The sequence below is a fragment of the Alligator sinensis genome, unplaced genomic scaffold (assembly GCF_000455745.1).
Source record: "Alligator sinensis unplaced genomic scaffold, ASM45574v1 scaffold118_1, whole genome shotgun sequence".
Lineage (NCBI taxonomy): Eukaryota > Metazoa > Chordata > Crocodylia > Alligatoridae > Alligator > Alligator sinensis.
The window spans coordinates 4,462,151-4,480,367 of NW_005841850.1; the positions used below are offsets into that span (position 1 = coordinate 4,462,151).

Genomic DNA, 18,217 nt, shown 5'->3' on the forward strand with positions numbered 1-18,217 from the left:
TTACCAGTAACTAATATTATTCAACAACAGAAGAGGTTTCTTGTAAACTTCATATTTATTGATTTTTTTTTTTTGGGACAAATTGATCTTCTGTATCCCAAAGTGTACAGATATATATATATATTTATATATATATTTATATATATAGCTTTCTCCATAGGGAAAACACACATATCAAAGGAGGAGAGACATTTCTAAAGTGCCCCTTGTTATACAGTACTGAACATGATTTCTAAGAAGCATTAGAATAAATCTGAAGTTTCTTAATAGGAATGACAGAGGTGAGGAGAGAAGACTTGTGGTCTGGGTTTTTTTTCCCCCATAGAACAGGAAGAAGTTTGATGATTTAAAAAAAAAAAAAAAAATAGTATCTTTGATCACTTTGGAGAACATCAGTTAGAAAAGGGATGGTCCAAGATTTCTAGGCTAACAGACTGGCTGAAGCCTGGCCAAGTGGAAGGAGCCTTTCTTGTGCTGGAGCGTATTAACATCAGTGAAGGAGGTTTCACACAGAAGATCCATCCTGTTACCATCCTCAATGGCACCATTTATATTTGAATTTGGACACAGGAGGAGAAGAAGACTCTGCGGTCAGCAAGAAGATGCGTCTGTACCATAAAGGACTGAAGAACTCACAAGGACGTTCCCTCCCCAGCGTCAAATGAAACAGGGAGTTCTGCACTGTCTACACTTTTCCTTTAGAAAATATTGTAGAAAAGTGGCCGACGTTTTTAGGAGTATCTGTATCTACTTCAGTCTTAGTCATCCAGGGCCTCTGAAAAGAAAGACTCTCTGGACACCACCTGGAGCCAAATTTCTCAGCAAAGGAGGAGTAGGTCCACAAGCAAAAAGGCATGTGAAAGAGCAGTAAAACTTGCATGTGCAATTACTGCCATTTTCTGCAAAACGTGTAACTATGAGGCTACCCCAGTTGGGTGCTGGTGCCTTCAAATCCCATTGCCTTCAGCAATCGCTGATGGCATGCGGTACCTCCATAGGTCCCTAGCCAGCCATTTGTATATGCCATCATCATAACTAGAGGCAAATGAGTTTGGGGTCCCAGATCCGAGTTTTCTGTCTTTTGAAAAGGGAAACGCTTTTTCAGATGGGGCTCTCCAGTTTGCCTTTGTTATCCTTTGGGGATGCACAAGATGAAAACAGCAAAAGCTCTTTTCTATGTTCACCCCATATGCAGGATATGAAGTTAGGCAGTTACTCCTAAAAAGGCAGACAACTCTGCCACAATGATCCAGTGCTTTCAAGCATCTCTGATGAACAGCAGCTCTCCTGCCATGTAGCTCTGATCTCCACTGAGGTCAATCAAGGCTCCAGCTCACATAAAAAAAAACACAACCTTATTGAGAAAACCCCTGGATTTGTAAAAGAGAAAATAAACCTGTAGCAAATCTGTTTTCTCTACAATGCTAACAGTGCATTAGAAGTGAAAGGGAATAAATTTGTTTAAAGGTGCTTTGGGGATAGGGAATAATTCACTTTAAGATCTGTCCACTATGCGATGGAAACTGTGCTAGCAACACAGGCTGGAGTGAACACCATTTCCCATGCAAGTGCAAACAGATTTTTGTTCCCTACTGATTGTGCTCTAGACAGCCCCTCACTTCAGGCTTAGTTTTATAAACACGGGTCTAACACAATTCTTAGGAGAAATACCCTTGTCTACACTGGCAAGGGAAACTGTTCTGGACCCTACTGGCAGCAACTCCTGCCTCTTAAGTTTCAAGGGTAAAAGTGGACAAGACCAAAAATTGGCTAGATTTTTCAATCAAACCTATCCAACTGTACTGTTGAGAGTATTATGCCGCTAGAAAGTCAACTCTAGCAGTCCTTACACTGAAGTCAGTGGGAGTTCTGAGCAAGTATGGACAAAAAGATGTCTCCTACAGAAAATCTCTACTCAGAAACAGATTCAAACCGTACAGTGGTCAGGAGGCTGAAGGTTGTCCTGCAACTCTGCAGAAACCACAACTAGTCGACAAGCCCCTTACAGTCTAAACTGGGTTGGAGTCGTTTCTAGAGGAACTTGGCCTTACTGCAGTTTTACTGCCTGCTATTAACTGCTTCGAGCCAGTAACATGCATGGAGTGGCGAATGCTAGCATATGGACCATCCTCTTGTCCTGACCCAAGCAAAATTTCCACTGGCTGCAGTGGGAGTTTTGCCTGTGTTAGGATTACAGGATCAAAGAGTGGAAAAAGGAGAACATTAGTTGTAATACAACATGGAGAAATGGGATAAGGAACAGAAGATTCAAACAATAAACAATGAAACGTGTCTTAAACAACCTCCCAAGGGTCTGGCGAGAACCAGCCGAAAATCCTTGCATCACCAAAGGCAATGAGAACTTGGTAGGATCAGACACAGCCATCAAAAAAGATGGAACAGAAGATGGTGACTTAAGATAAGAGAGGGTTGCTCTTTAGTGCAGGTTTCACTGTATTGTGTAAAGACACACTGTGAGGTTATATATACTGATTTAATGGAATATACTGTTATCCTATACAAAACTAAATTTCATTTCTCTTTTTTTTTTTTTTTAAAGAAAAAGCTCTCAAAACCACTCGAGCTTCGGAGCATTCCACATGCGCATTTATCCCTTTTCTAATCCGTTCGCTATCCTGCACTAAAACGTAGTCAGTTCAAGAAGGAAAAAAAAAAAATCAACTTATTTTCCATCAGCTTCCTTGTCCCAGGTTCCATTCCACCAGACCAGTGAACTATATTGCAAAGCTGTGAGCTTGAAATCACTGCCTCAGTCAAAATGCTTTTAGGAAATGGAACTGGTGTGAGGAATCCTGAAATAGAGCTGTGCAGAGAGAGTTCTGCAAAATCAATTATTGCGTTAGCAAAAAAAAAAAATTGAAACAATACATATTTTAAACTGTTGAAATAAAAAAAAAAGTCTTATTTCAACGTAACTAAAATCGAGTCATTTATGAAATTCCAACAAATGAAGTCCAGTTGTGTATTCTTTTTCCTTTTATTAGACAGGACAGAGAATTTCCTTAAAATGCCATAACAAGTCACAGTGATCTTAGATGGTTTTTTGAAATGTAATATGCTGAAGGGAAACACCTTTAACATTGTTTACTATATTTGTTAGTATCATTTATTTGTACCCTGGTCCACCAAACCATCTGTCTTTAACGTTCCTTGTTTAAAGAGGACACTCTGCCTTCTTCCTCCAAAAATGAATTTGAAGTTGTCTAATAATCCAGCAAACAATCATCCTTACCAGAAGCCTTCTTCAATGTTATATTTTTTCATATATATATATATATATATATATATATATATATATATATATGTATATACACATATATGTAGCTATGAGCAGGTACATATATATACATACATACATATAAATATAGACTTCTATTACTTTTTTATCATTCTACGCAGTGTCTTAGTAATGAGATCAGCATTTTTTTTTATTCTACAAAGAAGCAACACATGTAAGGGGAAAATTAAAGTCTTAAGAACATCATATTCATATTTCACTGATTACACATAAAAGGAAAAAAAAATCACCATGAACAACTGTCATTAAAGTTTTCTCTGATTAGCAAAATTCAAGTGCAGAGAAGCCCTGTTTTTCATTACCACTGCCAGGTTGGATACTGAAGGGTTAAAGATGGACGTGACACTCCCAACCTCATGTGTGTTTCTCTTCCTGTTTTCACAGAGTTTCTGCACTTCTCTTCCTTGGAATCAGACGTGGTTGGAATGTATGGAGTTTCGGGACAGGCTGCCCGCCAAAGACTTTTACCAAAGGGCTTCCTGCTCTAGGCCAGCTTCAGTGTGCTCACTGGGAATGACGGCATGGTGACCATAGTTACCGGGTTTAGGACTGTTTGCCCAACTAACTGTTGATGGTGGACAACTTGGGTTCCTACAGCAGGCTTGGTCATCACTGCTTGCTGGCCTAGGTTTGTGGTTCCATTTACTTGCTGGTGAGAAATAGTGTGAGCGATATGACTCACAACCGGTTGGCTGACAGCCACGGGTTGAGGATATATGGGTAACTGCTGGCCAAGGTGGGTCATGTGATTTATGGTAGCCGGGTGCACAGTGATGTGGCCAATAGGCTGAGCAGCAGTGGTAAGTTGTACAGGGCTGGACGTGGAAGGTGCAATGTGAGCAATGTGCTTGGTCTGTGGACCCTGAATCACATGGTTGACAGTCTGTATGACTGAAGCATGGGTGGTGGCCGTGTGGGCGATAACAGTCGATTGCACTGTTGAGGCCGCCACGATGTGAGTCTGTGCAGGGACAATCGCCTGCGGCTGGACCAGTGCCTGGGTCTGGATGGGAGGTTGCGCATGGGGTGGGGTTTGTTTCTGCTGTATAGACAGGTGCTGAGGCAAAACCGCTGGGTGATGTGAAGCAGCATTTGAAGGGACGGCTTTCAGGAGCTCGGGGTGCTGGCGCTGGGTTAGTTTTGGTAATGAGTTCACTGGCCTGTCATCTTCCATGTCTTCATCAATGTTGTCTTCACCTTCTGGAAAAAACGAAAGGAAGAAGCTCCGGTAAAGAGAATGCAGAGGCTGAATCCGACCAACCAGGTTCGCACAAAAGGGAGGAATGGATTATAATCAGCAAGACAGTCACCGATTTAAAGTGTGAAGGTGCTGAACAGCCAAATTCAATGCCTCCCTTTTCTAATAGAGGCCTCACCAACCTGTAACAGGTTGGTCTGCTCCCTGAAAAGGTGTGGGGTCAGCCAGTCCTATCTGATTAGCAGACCCAGCAGGAAAGGAGTCAAGCAGTGCCTACCAAGAACCACGAGAGCTCAACTGGGGCAGGGAAGGGCAGTGATCCTGGTCCTCAGAAGCCTTGCACTGGTGAAGGGAGTACTTTTGTGCTGTGTTACCTCATGAGTCTTCAATTGAATTAAACAGACTGTGCTCTGAGGGACGGGTCCAAAAGAGGGCCTGGAGAGGGTCAGTCCTTCCTAACTGAGGGTGGGGAAACAAGCCAGCAGCCTACACAATGCTGGCAATCAGCAGCTCCCCCAACCCACTCAGAGCCCAGTTCCCAAAGGAGGGGTTGTACAGCAGTGCAAAACCTGCCTTTGAGAAGCACCAAGGAAGAGTGATGCCATAAAGATGTCAAGTGAGTGAAGGAATCTGTTGACGGGGGACAAGGACAGTACTTGGTTCTCAGTTTGCAAAGGATGAACATTTCAACTTCAGATACCCAGGGAGAGGATGCTTGGGAAAGAAAAGGAAGTCAGGGCTACACACCCTAGAGTTAACAGAACTGGGGCAAATCCTACATTGACAAACTTTTTTTGGTATAAAGAGACCTTACTAACTGGAACTAGTGACTTTCCTGCCAAGTCATTCTGTGGGTGGCACCTTCCCTTCCACTCAGATTAGGAAGGAAACAGTGATGGGGAAATAAGGCAATGAGACTGCCTCACCCCATTCTGGTTTTGGAATAGGGGAAACTGGTCTAATCACCGAATTGCTCAGTCAGTGCAGAAAAGTGGTTACCCCCCTGAAACCAGGACCTTGACTTGCCTTGCTTGTTCTAAAAACAGCCATGCCACAGTGCTGGAATATCTTAGAAGATGCAGAAGCTTGAGGAAACCAGGGAAGAGCTTTTCCTTTCCTACACCCTGCTTTTACTCTTATGCTGGGTTGCTTTAAGAGATCCTTCCCTGCAGATTTTAGTGGAAGAGATGTAGGGTGACACTTCCTTTCATTGCATTTCACTCCTAATTTCCATCAGTCTCACTTCTAAGTCTGTTGATGCTTAGATATTATGGTGATAATACAAGGACCAAAACACAATTGGCAAATTCAGGTTCTCCCTTCTGGCTGCTGCTGTATCACCCGCATGCAGTGTCTTGAGTGGATTGCTCATCTCTTTGAAGGAACTGTTACATATTATTACAGGCTGTTTATCCCCACAGATCTCTGCAAAAGCATGTCACATCCATGAACTGTCTACTCTTCATACAGCAGACTGGAAGTAAGGCCAAAAGAGGGCCCCTCTTACTGATACATTTGTCGAAGGGAATGGTGTGTGTGAAAAGGCTTTGCTTCCATAGGAATCATTTAATCTTCACTACAGGTCCTTCTCAGCCAGTGTTAAAGTTCACTGAACTGTTCCAGTGCTCCGGTGATTTCTTCCTCTATCCTGCTCTCTTCTAAAGACTTTTTCCTACATAGCGGGACCTTTCCCCTACATCTGCTTCCCAGAGCCAGTCAGTTCTAACAAGCAGGGATGTGTGTCATAAGAACTGAGTTTGGAAGGCAGGGAGCTGAATTGTTCTAAGTCTCAGGAGGATGCTTAAATTGCAAGCCTAATGTACAAACCAGCACATATAAACAGCAGTATCGTGTACTTACCTAGCACTTTTCAGGCAAAATTATTGCTGCCCCTTCTAAAGCTGGACAAGAATTACTATTGCAAAGCAACGAGCTAAGGAAAATATTTTTGAATGTGTCCTCTGACTTTGGATACTCAAACCACATACCTTTTGCTTGGTTTACAGAAGTGCTGTTCACAGTTCCACCCAAGTCAACAGGAGCTCCCAGGTGCAAGGAGGTAAAATCGGGCACCCAAAATCAGAGGACGGGTTTTAGAATTTGGGCCTAAGTAGCTTGTCCAGCGCACCAGAACTCAGGTCGTCTGGCTCTTATCACCAGGCCAGTTTGCTTCACACCCAAGTGCTGACTCCAACTTCCAAACACAGGACTTGGATGTACCATGCAAGCCTGGCTTTGTGAAGATTACCTACCTGTTAATGTGCCTGAAAAAGTCCTATTTATTTCAATTTCCAGATTCCTCCTGGAGAGGCTTGAAATACCTAATGCACTTTAACACAATTACAAACCAGATGGCAGGCTTGCATGCATGATACAACCCTTCAACCCCAGAATGGGGAAGCGTGTCCCAGAACCACATCTGAATCCTCCAGCATCATTTACAAAACACGGCTGCTGTTGCTTTGGAAACCCCCCCGTAAATGCAACAGAGGTTTTAAGCAAAATAATGTGGATGCACCCACTTGGCAGTGAAAGCAGTTTTGCTGATAGTGTTGAACTGTGCTGGGAAGAATAATTTAAAAAGTGCAGACCAGGCTAACATGCTGCAACTCATTAGGTCCTGTTACAAAGCCCAAATGGGGGATGGCTTAGTGAAAAGCTTTCGTGATGCCAAATGGAGGTTTCATCACCTGGCACCAGATTCAGGGATCTGAGGCAAAAAGCGGGGGAAACTGGCTGTTCCACATGCTTTTACTATCAAATGTGTATGTATCTGGCACTGGCCACGGAGAAGGTAATGGTACCTGATGCAGTCGAGGTAGATGCCTGGTCATCCTCTGGCTGAACTGTCTGCCGAATAATTCTATCGATTTCCAAGATGTCCATCCATTGGCTCAACTCGTTCTTCAGTTCTGCCAGTCGCTGCTGGGTAGCAATCTTTTCTCTTGCCAGCCGCTCCATCTCATGTTCATATTCCTTCTCCTTTCTCTTTAAAGTCTGAGGGTAGGATAAAGAAAGTAACGTAAGGAGAACAAATCAAACCGTGACCCACTGTAAGCAGGACACTCCCTTTTCCCTCTGATGGTTTTCTTTATCATTCTTTGTATGCCTTTGAAACCATATAGAAAAGGAGAGGGCTTGAAGTGACTAAGTAGAAGGTTTGCCTAGTCGATCCTATGGAAACTCTCCTATAGTAAGAACAACGCTAATCCTAGCATATGAGCACAGCTCCACACACAAAGTGCTTAACGGGGCACAAGTAGACCAGATGCAAGGAGGTGCAACTGCGTGGATATCGCTAGAACTGTACCTGCTTTTATTACATCCAAATGGGACCCAATATATCCACAGGCCTGAGTAATAAAGCTTGAGTGCGTTTTTGTTCCTAAACCAAGGTTTAATGGTTTTTTTTTCATTTTGAAATTCTTAATAGTCTTATGTCAAAATAAACAGTGGTGCCTGTGCCAACATCTCTGAGCTATAGACTATTGAGTCTGGAACAAGCTCTGGCTACATTAAAGGCTGCATTTAAATCTATGAGCTGTCAAAACAGCTGCGCTCTGCTGGGACGATGGGAACCACAAAAACTTTTGAGGAAAGAGCCGAGAAGGAGAAAAGGATTCTCAGTCAAGAGATCCAGACATGGAATAATTTTCCTAAGTAGACTGAGTGAATCCAAAGTCTGGTCCTTGTTTGGAAATACTGTGTTTCCCATTTGGAAAAGCCATAGTGAGAATAAGATCTAAAAAAAATATACAACAACTTAGAACAAATCAAACAAATTAATTAACCAAAGGAAAACTCCAGGAGAGAGGAAGAGAGAGGAGGTTCTATCTCAGAAAGGGAGGAAAATCAGAGACTACGGAAGATGTGCAACAGGAATTAGTGCAAAGTCCTGAGATTGACAGACACACCCTTATACTGAATATATCCTTATACAGGATAAATGACCATCACTAAAACATTTTGCATCTAATATCAGGACTATGGCCAAGAATTTGAAGACTACTGATTTCACATCGTTCCATGTTTGGATGTCCAAACCGTGATGCCTTAAATGGCTCTGATGTTCAGGAAGTACTGAGCATCCATCCTTTGAAAACCTGACCCCTTTCAAGCGTCTGATACTGGGTGCAAAACACCCCTGCCTCCAAATACCTAGTCATTTCTAAAAATCGAACCCCAAAGCCTACACAGGAGCTAGAATTTGCTTGACCTCTGCCCATTCAGCAAGGGCCTGTTTAATTTCCACGATAAAAGGAAAACTCTGTAAAAGTCAGGGTCACCTCCTGTCCCGGTGAAAATATAGGTCCCGCTCCTGAGAAGAACTGGCTACTTGTGATTCTGCTAGATAGGGCGCTTACTCCAGGCCCACATCACCAGTTAACAGATTGCCACACTATTTCCTAGAAGATGAGACAAAACACGGCCTGCAAATCTCACCTACTGATCCTTCGCTGACACTTCCATTTCTGTATTCCTTTTGAACTGACCCAACGCCACTGAATGTACAACCCAAACTGGGGAGGATCATGCCCAAATGCAACATAGCACAGGTGGCACTGAGCCAACGAGTGTAATATGGAGAAGCAATAAAACAGGACTTATTGTGCAAGACATTTCTTCCAAGTGCCCACGCCACAGTGCACAGTGCCCACAGCTGCCAGCTGGATGTAAAGCTTTCCAAAAGCACGGCTTCGAGTGTAAAGATCTGCCCTGACGGAGGGAACATCCAATCCAGCAAGTCAGCTCCATGGGTCTGGCAACTTCTCGCGCTGGATGCTCCAGAGCAACACAAAAACATCCCAGGACACACCTGGGCAACTGTGCAAGGCTGCATGTGGGAGATGGAGAAACTCCTGACTGGCTGATACTCATAGTATATGATCCGAAGCAACTACGAAACAGGCTAGACTGCCTCTGACTGGTGCCAAGTTAGGGTAGGAAGATGGGCTCTGTAGTGTCCAGATCCAGACAAGTGCTAAGCACCCACCACTTCCTTTAACTCCAGAATTCAGAATCTGTCAAAATCAGGTCTTAAAGAGTCCTACGGTGAAATGACTAACAGCCAACGCACGGAAATCTCAAGTAGATTCATAGATGTTCAGGGCTGGAAGGGACCTTGCAGATCATCGGGTCCAGCCCTCCCACTCTAGGCAGTAATTTGTATCTGCTGTGTTTCTGGGATCTGGGACTATCTTGCTCTGGTCTATACTCTGCTTCTGACGGGTCCACTGGAGGAATGACAGCTGCAAGGTCAGACAAGCGACACTATAATACACAGGTCAGTGACACTGGTCTTCCCAAGGGGTCATCTCACAGCAGAGGTCTTTGCTTCAAAGGGACAGTGGCACACTTAAAACTCCCCCATACTATAAGATTTAAATTTCAGCAGTCGCACCTCAGACCTTGCGAGGCAGATAGATCATATTCCACGTGGTTTACTGTACGTGAGAGGAGACCGTAACAATCCAAGATCACATCTGCTCTCAGTGAACCCTGACGCTCCCTCTGCATTTCTCACAGGAGAGGTGTTTGTCCCAGAGTCCAAGTTTTCCCTTCCCTAAAGTGCTGGTGGCATTTTTGAACCAGGTGGTTGATGCTCCTTGCTTGTAAGTTAGCTGTGTATTAGGAGATGCTGTCTGCATACAGTTTGGGACCTTCAGTATACAGAGCATGATTGCTACTAAAAACTGCTTTTTTACTATCCAAACGTTAAGTTTATCTGGGAAAATCCTGGCCTATGCCAGGGAAGGGGAAAAGAGTGACTGTAAATAAGAAAAAGAACAAAAAAAAAAAGGTGTTCATGCTCTCTGACATAAAAGCATTCAAATATGGCCAATTTAACCCAAACCCTTAAACCTGAATGTGATTAAGTTTACAGTGCTAATGAAGCATATTCCTTTCGAACAAACTAAACTCGGCTGCTGCCTTCTCTCTTTCCTCCTCTCCCTCACCCGCAGCTCTGACAACACACAGAAATTAAGAACTGAGAAGCACTGAATTTTAAATCCGATTCCTGTGGAATGTGAAAGCCAGACCCTTCCCAGCGCAGCGCTTCCACCCCGCTGATTTCCTAAGTGAAATGCCAGAACACTGACTGTACGTGCGTGGCAAATGCTGACATGAAAGAGCCTCCCGTAAGGACATCAGCAAATGAATCACGGAGGCAGAGCACACACAAAATACACAGAACTTAAGCTGATGAAACAGCAAAGGAGCCAGTGCAGGACCTTCGCAGGGTAATTATAATGTCTAACCAAAGGCATGAACCTGGATAGCCCTTTTTACTTCCCTCCCCCATCCCAGTCTGAAGGAACTCCTTGTTCTGCTGCAAAATCGCTTTAGATCAATAGTGCTCAATCCTTTGGCCCCATGAGTGGATCTGCTGGCCGGATCAGGCCCTGAGTGCCCAGTCTGTGCCCCATGCTGCCTCTGACTGGCCCTGCAAGCCTGGATCTGACCCCGTGCAGCTTTGACTGGCCAGGATTGCTCCCTGGAGCCCACACCACTCCCATGTGGCCCTGTATACTTGCTGCCCGCTTTTCAGACTCGTGGGGAGCCTTGTGGGTCAAATGACATGACGCTGGGGGCTGGACATCTCCTGTCGGCCAGGGATTGAGCACCTGCACTTTAGATCAATAGGTGTCCCTAAGCAGCTCCAAACATCAGCCTCATCTCACCTCTCCAATTAGTGTCTGAAGAGGGATCAAGGCCACGGGCAGGTGTCCAAGAAGCACCATAACAAGAAATATTTTTAGGTGTGTCACTTGTGGGGTCCGGCTGATGGAGTTATGACCGGAAAAATCTGCTGCCCAAAGCCTCAATGGGAGGGGAGCATGCAGACGGTGGACACGGCTACCGTAACAGCGGTGGAGCAGCGACTCTTCTCCAATCCAGTGCCCAGGCAAAACCCCACTATGAACGTATGAAATTATCACCAGGTAGGAGATCAGCTTGCTGCTCCCAATGTAGCAGGGATAGGGTCATAGAGAAGAGAAACCAGTATGGAAGGAACCCTTTTACATGGTAAGAAGAAATAAGCAGAGTTACAAGTATTAACCAGTTGTCCAGCTTCACCCCGCTACAAAGCACTCCTAAAGTAGAAGGGATAGATCACACTGGGCATTGCAGGGGAAATACTGAAGCCAAATAGGAACAACAAACAAACCCAGAGCACGCTTACCCCAGCATGGGAAGCAAGCTCCACTCTGTCTAGGTTGTAGACCCCGGTGGGGCTTAGGTGAGAGCCAGGTGCCTGGCGGATCAGACTGGAAGAGTTGTGGGAACGTACACAATGCAGAACCGCAGGCACCCCTGGCGCTTTCAGGTTAAAAGGAGAGGGGTCTCATGCCACCTCCAAGGTCAGGCAGCCATGGGGTGGCGGCTATTGGCTCACAGCTTTGGACATAAGCACCAAACCCCTTGTTTGAATCTGGCTGCGAGCAACTGCATCAACCTGATTTATACTGCCAGGACAAATTCAGCATGGGTGTAAGTGGGGGCCAGTGACTGCAATGGGGGTTGCATTTGCTTTGCACTACAGCTGGATTTAGTCCAGTGTAAACACTCTGCAGAAAGTTAACCGTTTCACTCCAAAGGGAGAGTTCTTTTACCCTATTTTTATTTTATTTAAACCCAGAAAATAAAAGAATCCCCTCATGCCAGAGGTTTATAATGAAACTCCCCGACAGACCTTTTGACGAGGGTAGCAAAAGAAGGGGCCAAAATAATAATGTGTACGCAGGCCACAAGTTCTTTGACTACTACAGGTTCAGATAAAAGAGGCCAGTGCTCCTGACCGTAGTTCAGCTCTGATCTCTATCTTTGGAGACCTCATTTAAATCCAGACTAGGCAATAGGAGTTTAAAATTCACGCGTTGATCCTGAAGCCCATTCTTCTGCAGCTTGTGGGTGGGTCGTTGTAGGAGCACTACAAAACCGTGCAGCACTTCATACAAATGTAGCTGCGCTCTGATTTCTATGTAGTGGAGGAGACCGGGGGGGGGTAGGGCAAACTATTCTCAGATGTACAAGAGTACCTCTGCTGGAATCGTACCCGCGCAAACGGGGCAGCATTTGTGATCTTGGTAAATGCAGGAAAGGCCGACGCTAAAATTACTCATAAACCTACAAAACCTGCCCTTCCCTATGCGTAATCTCTCTCCGAAGACACGTCCACGTGATTAGCCGCATGGCGGGAGGAGCGAAAGGAGAGAGCAGAGCTGATTAGCTTTCAAAAAATCGTTCCATGCAGTCTCAGGGCCCTTCCTGTGCACGTCACCACAATCCGGACTTGGACTGGATTTCCTTGCCTTCTGCGAGCGCAAAAATCGAGCCATAGGGGGAGCATGACACTGGGTGAGACAGGGCGGCAGCTTGGGCTTTAATTAGTTACAAACATTAATTACCAGAAGGAAAGCAACCCCCTAGCAACAGTCACCAGACACTCTCTTGGTTGCTGGCTCAGAGATCTGCTCTGATGCGGGCTGAGTAATCCCCTCCCTTGTAGCTCACATGGCTCTGGGACTGCCTCCTGCATGACGGTACTCCAGTGCCAGCCCTTCCTCCCCCTGTCCCCCGCCTTCCTCTGCTTCTTAGCCGAGCTACACGTGTCAACAGCCTGAGTCCCTCCCTCTGCTGGGAAATGACTTGACTGGGTGCCAGCTCTCAACAGCTACTCACTGTAGCTACACATTCCTTTTAGGGCTTGTGCAAACCGCCCTCCCAACACGGGTGTGCGTGCGTGCACCGGGTGCTCGTGGCGGGGAAGCGTTCCCAGAGGGCACTGGCACAAGGAGCCATAGCACGGCATTTCCTAAGACGCGGGGGCCGCCTCTGAAGCCGAAAGCCCCGCGTTACGTAGGCCAGGCATCTCCCTCCATGCGCAAGGAGGCACGTCCTCGTTGCGGCACCGCTCGGTTTTATTAGCAATTATCGGGATGCTTCCCCACCTTCTTAGTGCTTCCCATCCGAGGGTCCTGCTGTTCTTACAAACACGAATGCGCTCGTCTGAAGCATCGGTACAGCTAAAACAATATCAGAGCCTGCGCTGCACTGCTGGGCAGGGAGACGCACCCGCTGGCCTGCGTGCATCAGAAAGAAAGCTTTCATCTCCAGCCGGATGTGGTGTTGCTCCTTCCACCACTCCCTGTCTCAAGAGGCTTTGCTGAGTGGGGAAGGAGCCCATGACAGTTTGCAGCGAGGGCTCCCAAGAGTTGGGGCTGAACGAGGCCATCCCCTGCCTGTTTCAGATGCTGGGCCTGGGCAGGAAGTAAGGGTGCAAGGCTCTGCTTCTCTATGAGGCAGACCCATACTAGCGCTTCAGGATGTCATACTTGGGGGCTCCGTTCTCTTCACTCCCCTCCTTGACCAGCATTGCCTCTTGATCCTTTCAGGTACGGTTGCTATGCTGTGCTGGCCCCTCCATAGGGGCCTATTTTCACTCTCCCTCGGTATCGGACACTAGGCTGCCGGGTAATTCACCTGGAAGGTCACAATGGCAACCAACCCTCTCGGGCTTTGCTTGCCCATAATCCTCGACAATGGAGGGCATCTTTAGAGGCTCCTTCCAGTCCCTTAAACCACCTTTGCTAAAACAGGAACTTATTGCAATGCACAGATCACCAAGCAGCCTGGCTGGGAGCCACTGCTGCACCACAAGTGAACAATTATAACCTACAGCAATTCCCTTTGTTTATAAATAGGATACAATATGCGTGCTCTCATCTCACCTGTCTCTTAGTTCTGCGGCTGAGTCAGCAAACCAGACTAGAATTGAGAGAATAAGAAAACCACACTGCCATCAAACTGCTGGAAACGAACATGAAATGATGATTGCAAGACAAACAATTAAGTTGCGAGACGAAAAAGGAATTCATACAAATATCTTTGGAGGTTTGATGTTTCATTAAACCAGCCATGTGTTGACCTGGGACAGTCGTAGGTTTTTAACAACTGGCTGACCCATTTTCCCAACTAGGAATGGTTAGGAAAGACAAAGGTTAGACTCTGATAAGGAGTTTTCAAGCACTGGTAACTGGGATAAAGATTATGCCGTCTGCCAAGGTCTGGAGAGATGCACATTCTCCAAGTCTGACCTAAGCCTGATAGCCTGAATGGTTAAACCTTTGCCTCTAGCAACTCCCCCTCCAAAGGGTCATTTCCTCCCTTCATACTGTCCCACTGCTTCATTAGGATATGGTCACAGATGGAGCTTCCTGTCCTGAAGCAGAGACGTGCTTTATGTGCAGAACTTTCCTTGCAAGTTTAATCTGATCCCCCCCAAGCCCGGGTTCAGATAAAAAGCCTACTCTGACGGCATTCGCTGCATTGCTGCCTAAGAGCCATTCTCTTCCCTCAACAAACATACGCAGGGTGGCAGATTGAGTATGGAGTGGGACATGCAAACACAAAAAAAAACCCTTGAACAACCACGCTGGTGAGCTCACAGATGTCCCTTGCAGTTTCCAAGTGCTGTCTGTTGAATCCTCCCAGCTGTATTATTTTCCCTTTATGACTAGGGAAACTATGGTGGAGAGGCTAAGTGCCAATGCCAGAGCAGGGGTTGGAATTCAGGAGTCCTGTCTCCCAGGCTAGTGCTCAGATCATTAAGTTGTCTCTTCCCTCTTCCCCCTTCCACCTGAATTCTGATTTTCTGACAGAAGTTCATGCCTGCGTGCCTCTGACGCCTGTTTACTGTAGCAGGAGGATTTGGCCCAAGATACAGACTTGTTATTTCCTCCTAGGAATCATCTCTTTATTGTTCTGCATCATCCGTCTACCTGAGGACCAGACAGGAGTCCACTGGACTCAGCAACACGGAGCCAGTTACTTCTCCGTTAGAAAGGAGTGAGAAATCATGACTAGACATTATACCCACATAGCTCACATGGCAGTGAGAGAAGCCAAAAAATGGGCCACAGGGTTCATCGTTGCTTTGGGTGTTTTAAACACCAGTGCACAGGACGGTACCGTGCGCAGCTGAAGTCCCTCTTCCCAATGCGAATGATATCTGAAACACACAAAGGCCCCAAATCCACAATGACAAAATTAGCCCAAAATTCCTTCCACCTACCAAGCAGCTCAAAAAGAGCCTGGCGGCACTAAATCATCAGTGGATTCATTTTTCATCTGTAGAGCTCCCTTCCCCCAGAGTGACAGAACAAGCACTTGCAGAGATAATGCATGCTCAAGGACAGTCGCGGCTGTGCTGAAGGAATCCAAGGTTAGCGATCTACGGCTTGTATTTACTACGAGAGCACTGACACTACAGTTACGCAGTATTACTACAATGCCCTAGTTTTTTCTGGTTTATCATTTTTCACCCTAAAAAAAAAATAAAAACCTTTGGTTGGGATTTTATACAAACCTTTGGCCTAGTAACTATTGGGGGAGAGGAGATGGAGATTTTCACCTCATTCCATCTGTTTTTTTGTTGTCTAAGAACAAAAAAGTATAACACAGGGGTTTTCTCACAGGCTGCATCCAGATGAGCGCAGACCAGCAACTGTGCTGGCCCCAGCAGCCTTGTAGGAAGCCAGCCCAGCCCCCCGGAGCACAGCTCCAGCCAGCCAGGCTCCTGTTTTGGGCAGCACGCCGCTGCCACATGTGCCACCCCGCTTTTTTTTTTTTGACCCCTCAAGGTAGCAACGTGGAAACGCCTGCATTCGTTGTGTGTAGCGCCACAGCCCTACGCTGTATGGCCATGCTCATCTGGATGCAGCCGCACTGTTCAAGTACCCAAGTGTGGGTTTTTTGGGCTCAGACTGACTTTTTCCATGGCATGCTAAGTAGACAGTGAGGAAGCAAGCCTTGTGCATGTCCAGGAAGGGTGTTAAAAATTGCACTGCTGAACAGTGCATCCATGCGCTGTTGCAGCATCCATGACCTCATGTAACAGTATGCCTAATGAAATACTTCAGGTAGGTACTCAAGAGATCTTTATATCCAATTAATGCAAGTCATTCTCCGGGGACCATCTGTGCTTCATAGTGACTGTCCCAAGTTCCTTCTGTACCTGGTCTGCAACCCTGTCACCTACCACAGTTATGTTTAGGAGAGGGCACGGTAGTGAAGTAGATTTGCAATTTACAGCCAAAAAAATCTAGAGTTTGATCCTGATTCAGGAACTATTTCTTGGCCTTGGGCAAGTCATTTAAATGATGCGTGCCCCTGTTTCGCCATATGTAAAACAGCAAATCCTTTCCTACCTCAGAGACTGTTGTGAGGATCCCTTAGTTTTTGGATCTTGTAAACAACTATAAAAATACCATGTGTTACTATCATCTCACAGTATTTGCTGGTAACAGCACAAGGGGTTTCTGTTATTTTGGTCATTGCAGGAGACGGCCGTGGGACTGTGCTGAGCTGACAGGGAGGAAGCAGAGTGAGGTTTTACTGGCCTCTGGAATAGGCAACTCTAGAAACAAGGCAGTCATTTGGTAGCAAGCACCACTGTAATTAACTCATCACAGCTCATGTTCAATTAAAAAAACGTGTGGTCCTGATGTTCTGAAACCAAAAGAAAAGCTGAGACCAAATCCAGATACTTACATGGAAGCAATTAATGGGCCCAGCTCCATCAGCGCACAGCACCAGCTTTACATTTTGCACAATCCACAGGACACCAAAGGTCCAGTGACACCGTACAAGGCTCTAACTACTGTTAGATGACTCTGTAACTACTGTAGAGATGACTCTAAACAAACTAGTTTGGGCACTGAAATACATTAGCATGGCAGACTGTCTGGGCTAATATAGTACATCTCTCGGTAGGACTAATTAGCCTAGGTAAAGCACCATGCTAGCTTCTGATAATCAAGCTAGCCTGGGTTTCTCTGAGCACCACTGCACCGGGCCACGTGAACCTGTTCCCCAAACCCAGCTGAGTGTGACTTGATCTCAGACGCAGCCTGTCACTGGCAGAGGTTGCAATCTGATTTTTGCCAGCCCAGCAAACCCACCATCTCCCACGGCTGTTGTTTTCTAAGAGGAGGATTCCAGTGAAAACCCCTGTCCTTATGTCTGTGCAAATTTATGATTGCAATTCTTTTTTTAAAATGTCAAGAATTTCAAACTATCGGTTGCCAAGGCAACTGTTACTCCACAGTGCAAGGGGGCTGCTGTGACAGCCACAACTTGGAATTTCTAGATTTTTCTGCATGGAAAAATCTCAAAAAAAGCCTCCCCGCGTGGGAGTTCACACACACCAGCCCTGACACAGCGGCTACAGGAAGCATGGATCCTACTTTGTGATTTTCACTTTCAAGCACCCGTGCCTTTTGTCCTTTGGAGATTTTTGCACATGGGCTGCTGGCTCTGATGAGAAACAGTTGAGCATGCCTCCGAGAACCTCTTTGCTTTCTAAGTTAAACGCTAAGCTGCATAAGAGGCTAAGTAGCAGGAGCTGAGCAACACCAGTGAGTCAGGAATAGGGCTGGAAGAGCCTGAATTCCTCTGAGATCAGGAGGTTTTTCCATCTCCCAAATGGAAAAAAATAAGAAAGATGAATATAATGTGGGGAGAGCAAGGCTGTAGTTAGAATGAGCTTTAACACATGACCCCATCCAGCCCTCAGCCTTGCTATGTGCACACAATCAGTTACCAAAAGGTAAGTGATGAAAGTGGGTAAGTTGCCTCATTTACTGTGGGGTAAAAATGAGCACATTGGGAGTTGCTGTGGAGTAGCCAATGCGCTG

The 18,217-nt window shown here is 45.9% G+C and overlaps 1 protein-coding gene across 2 annotated transcripts in view; it reads right to left on the bottom strand.

The window, feature by feature from the left end:
• Positions 1 to 3,374: 3,374 nt before the first annotated feature.
• The window catches only part of MNT (MAX network transcriptional repressor), a 60,291-nt gene continuing 45,448 nt past the window's right edge, over positions 3,375 to 18,217 (bottom strand). The window contains exons 5-6 of one of the 2 annotated variants that reach the window (XM_006016105.3): positions 7,322 to 7,514; positions 3,375 to 4,519 (exon numbers count right to left, since the gene is read on the bottom strand). In XM_006016105.3, coding sequence (XP_006016167.1) covers positions 3,804 to 4,519; positions 7,322 to 7,514 — 909 coding nt within the window. In that variant the 3' untranslated portion in view covers positions 3,375 to 3,803. The remainder of the gene's footprint in view (positions 4,520 to 7,321; positions 7,515 to 18,217) is intronic. The other variant, XM_006016106.3, reaches the window with a different exon arrangement.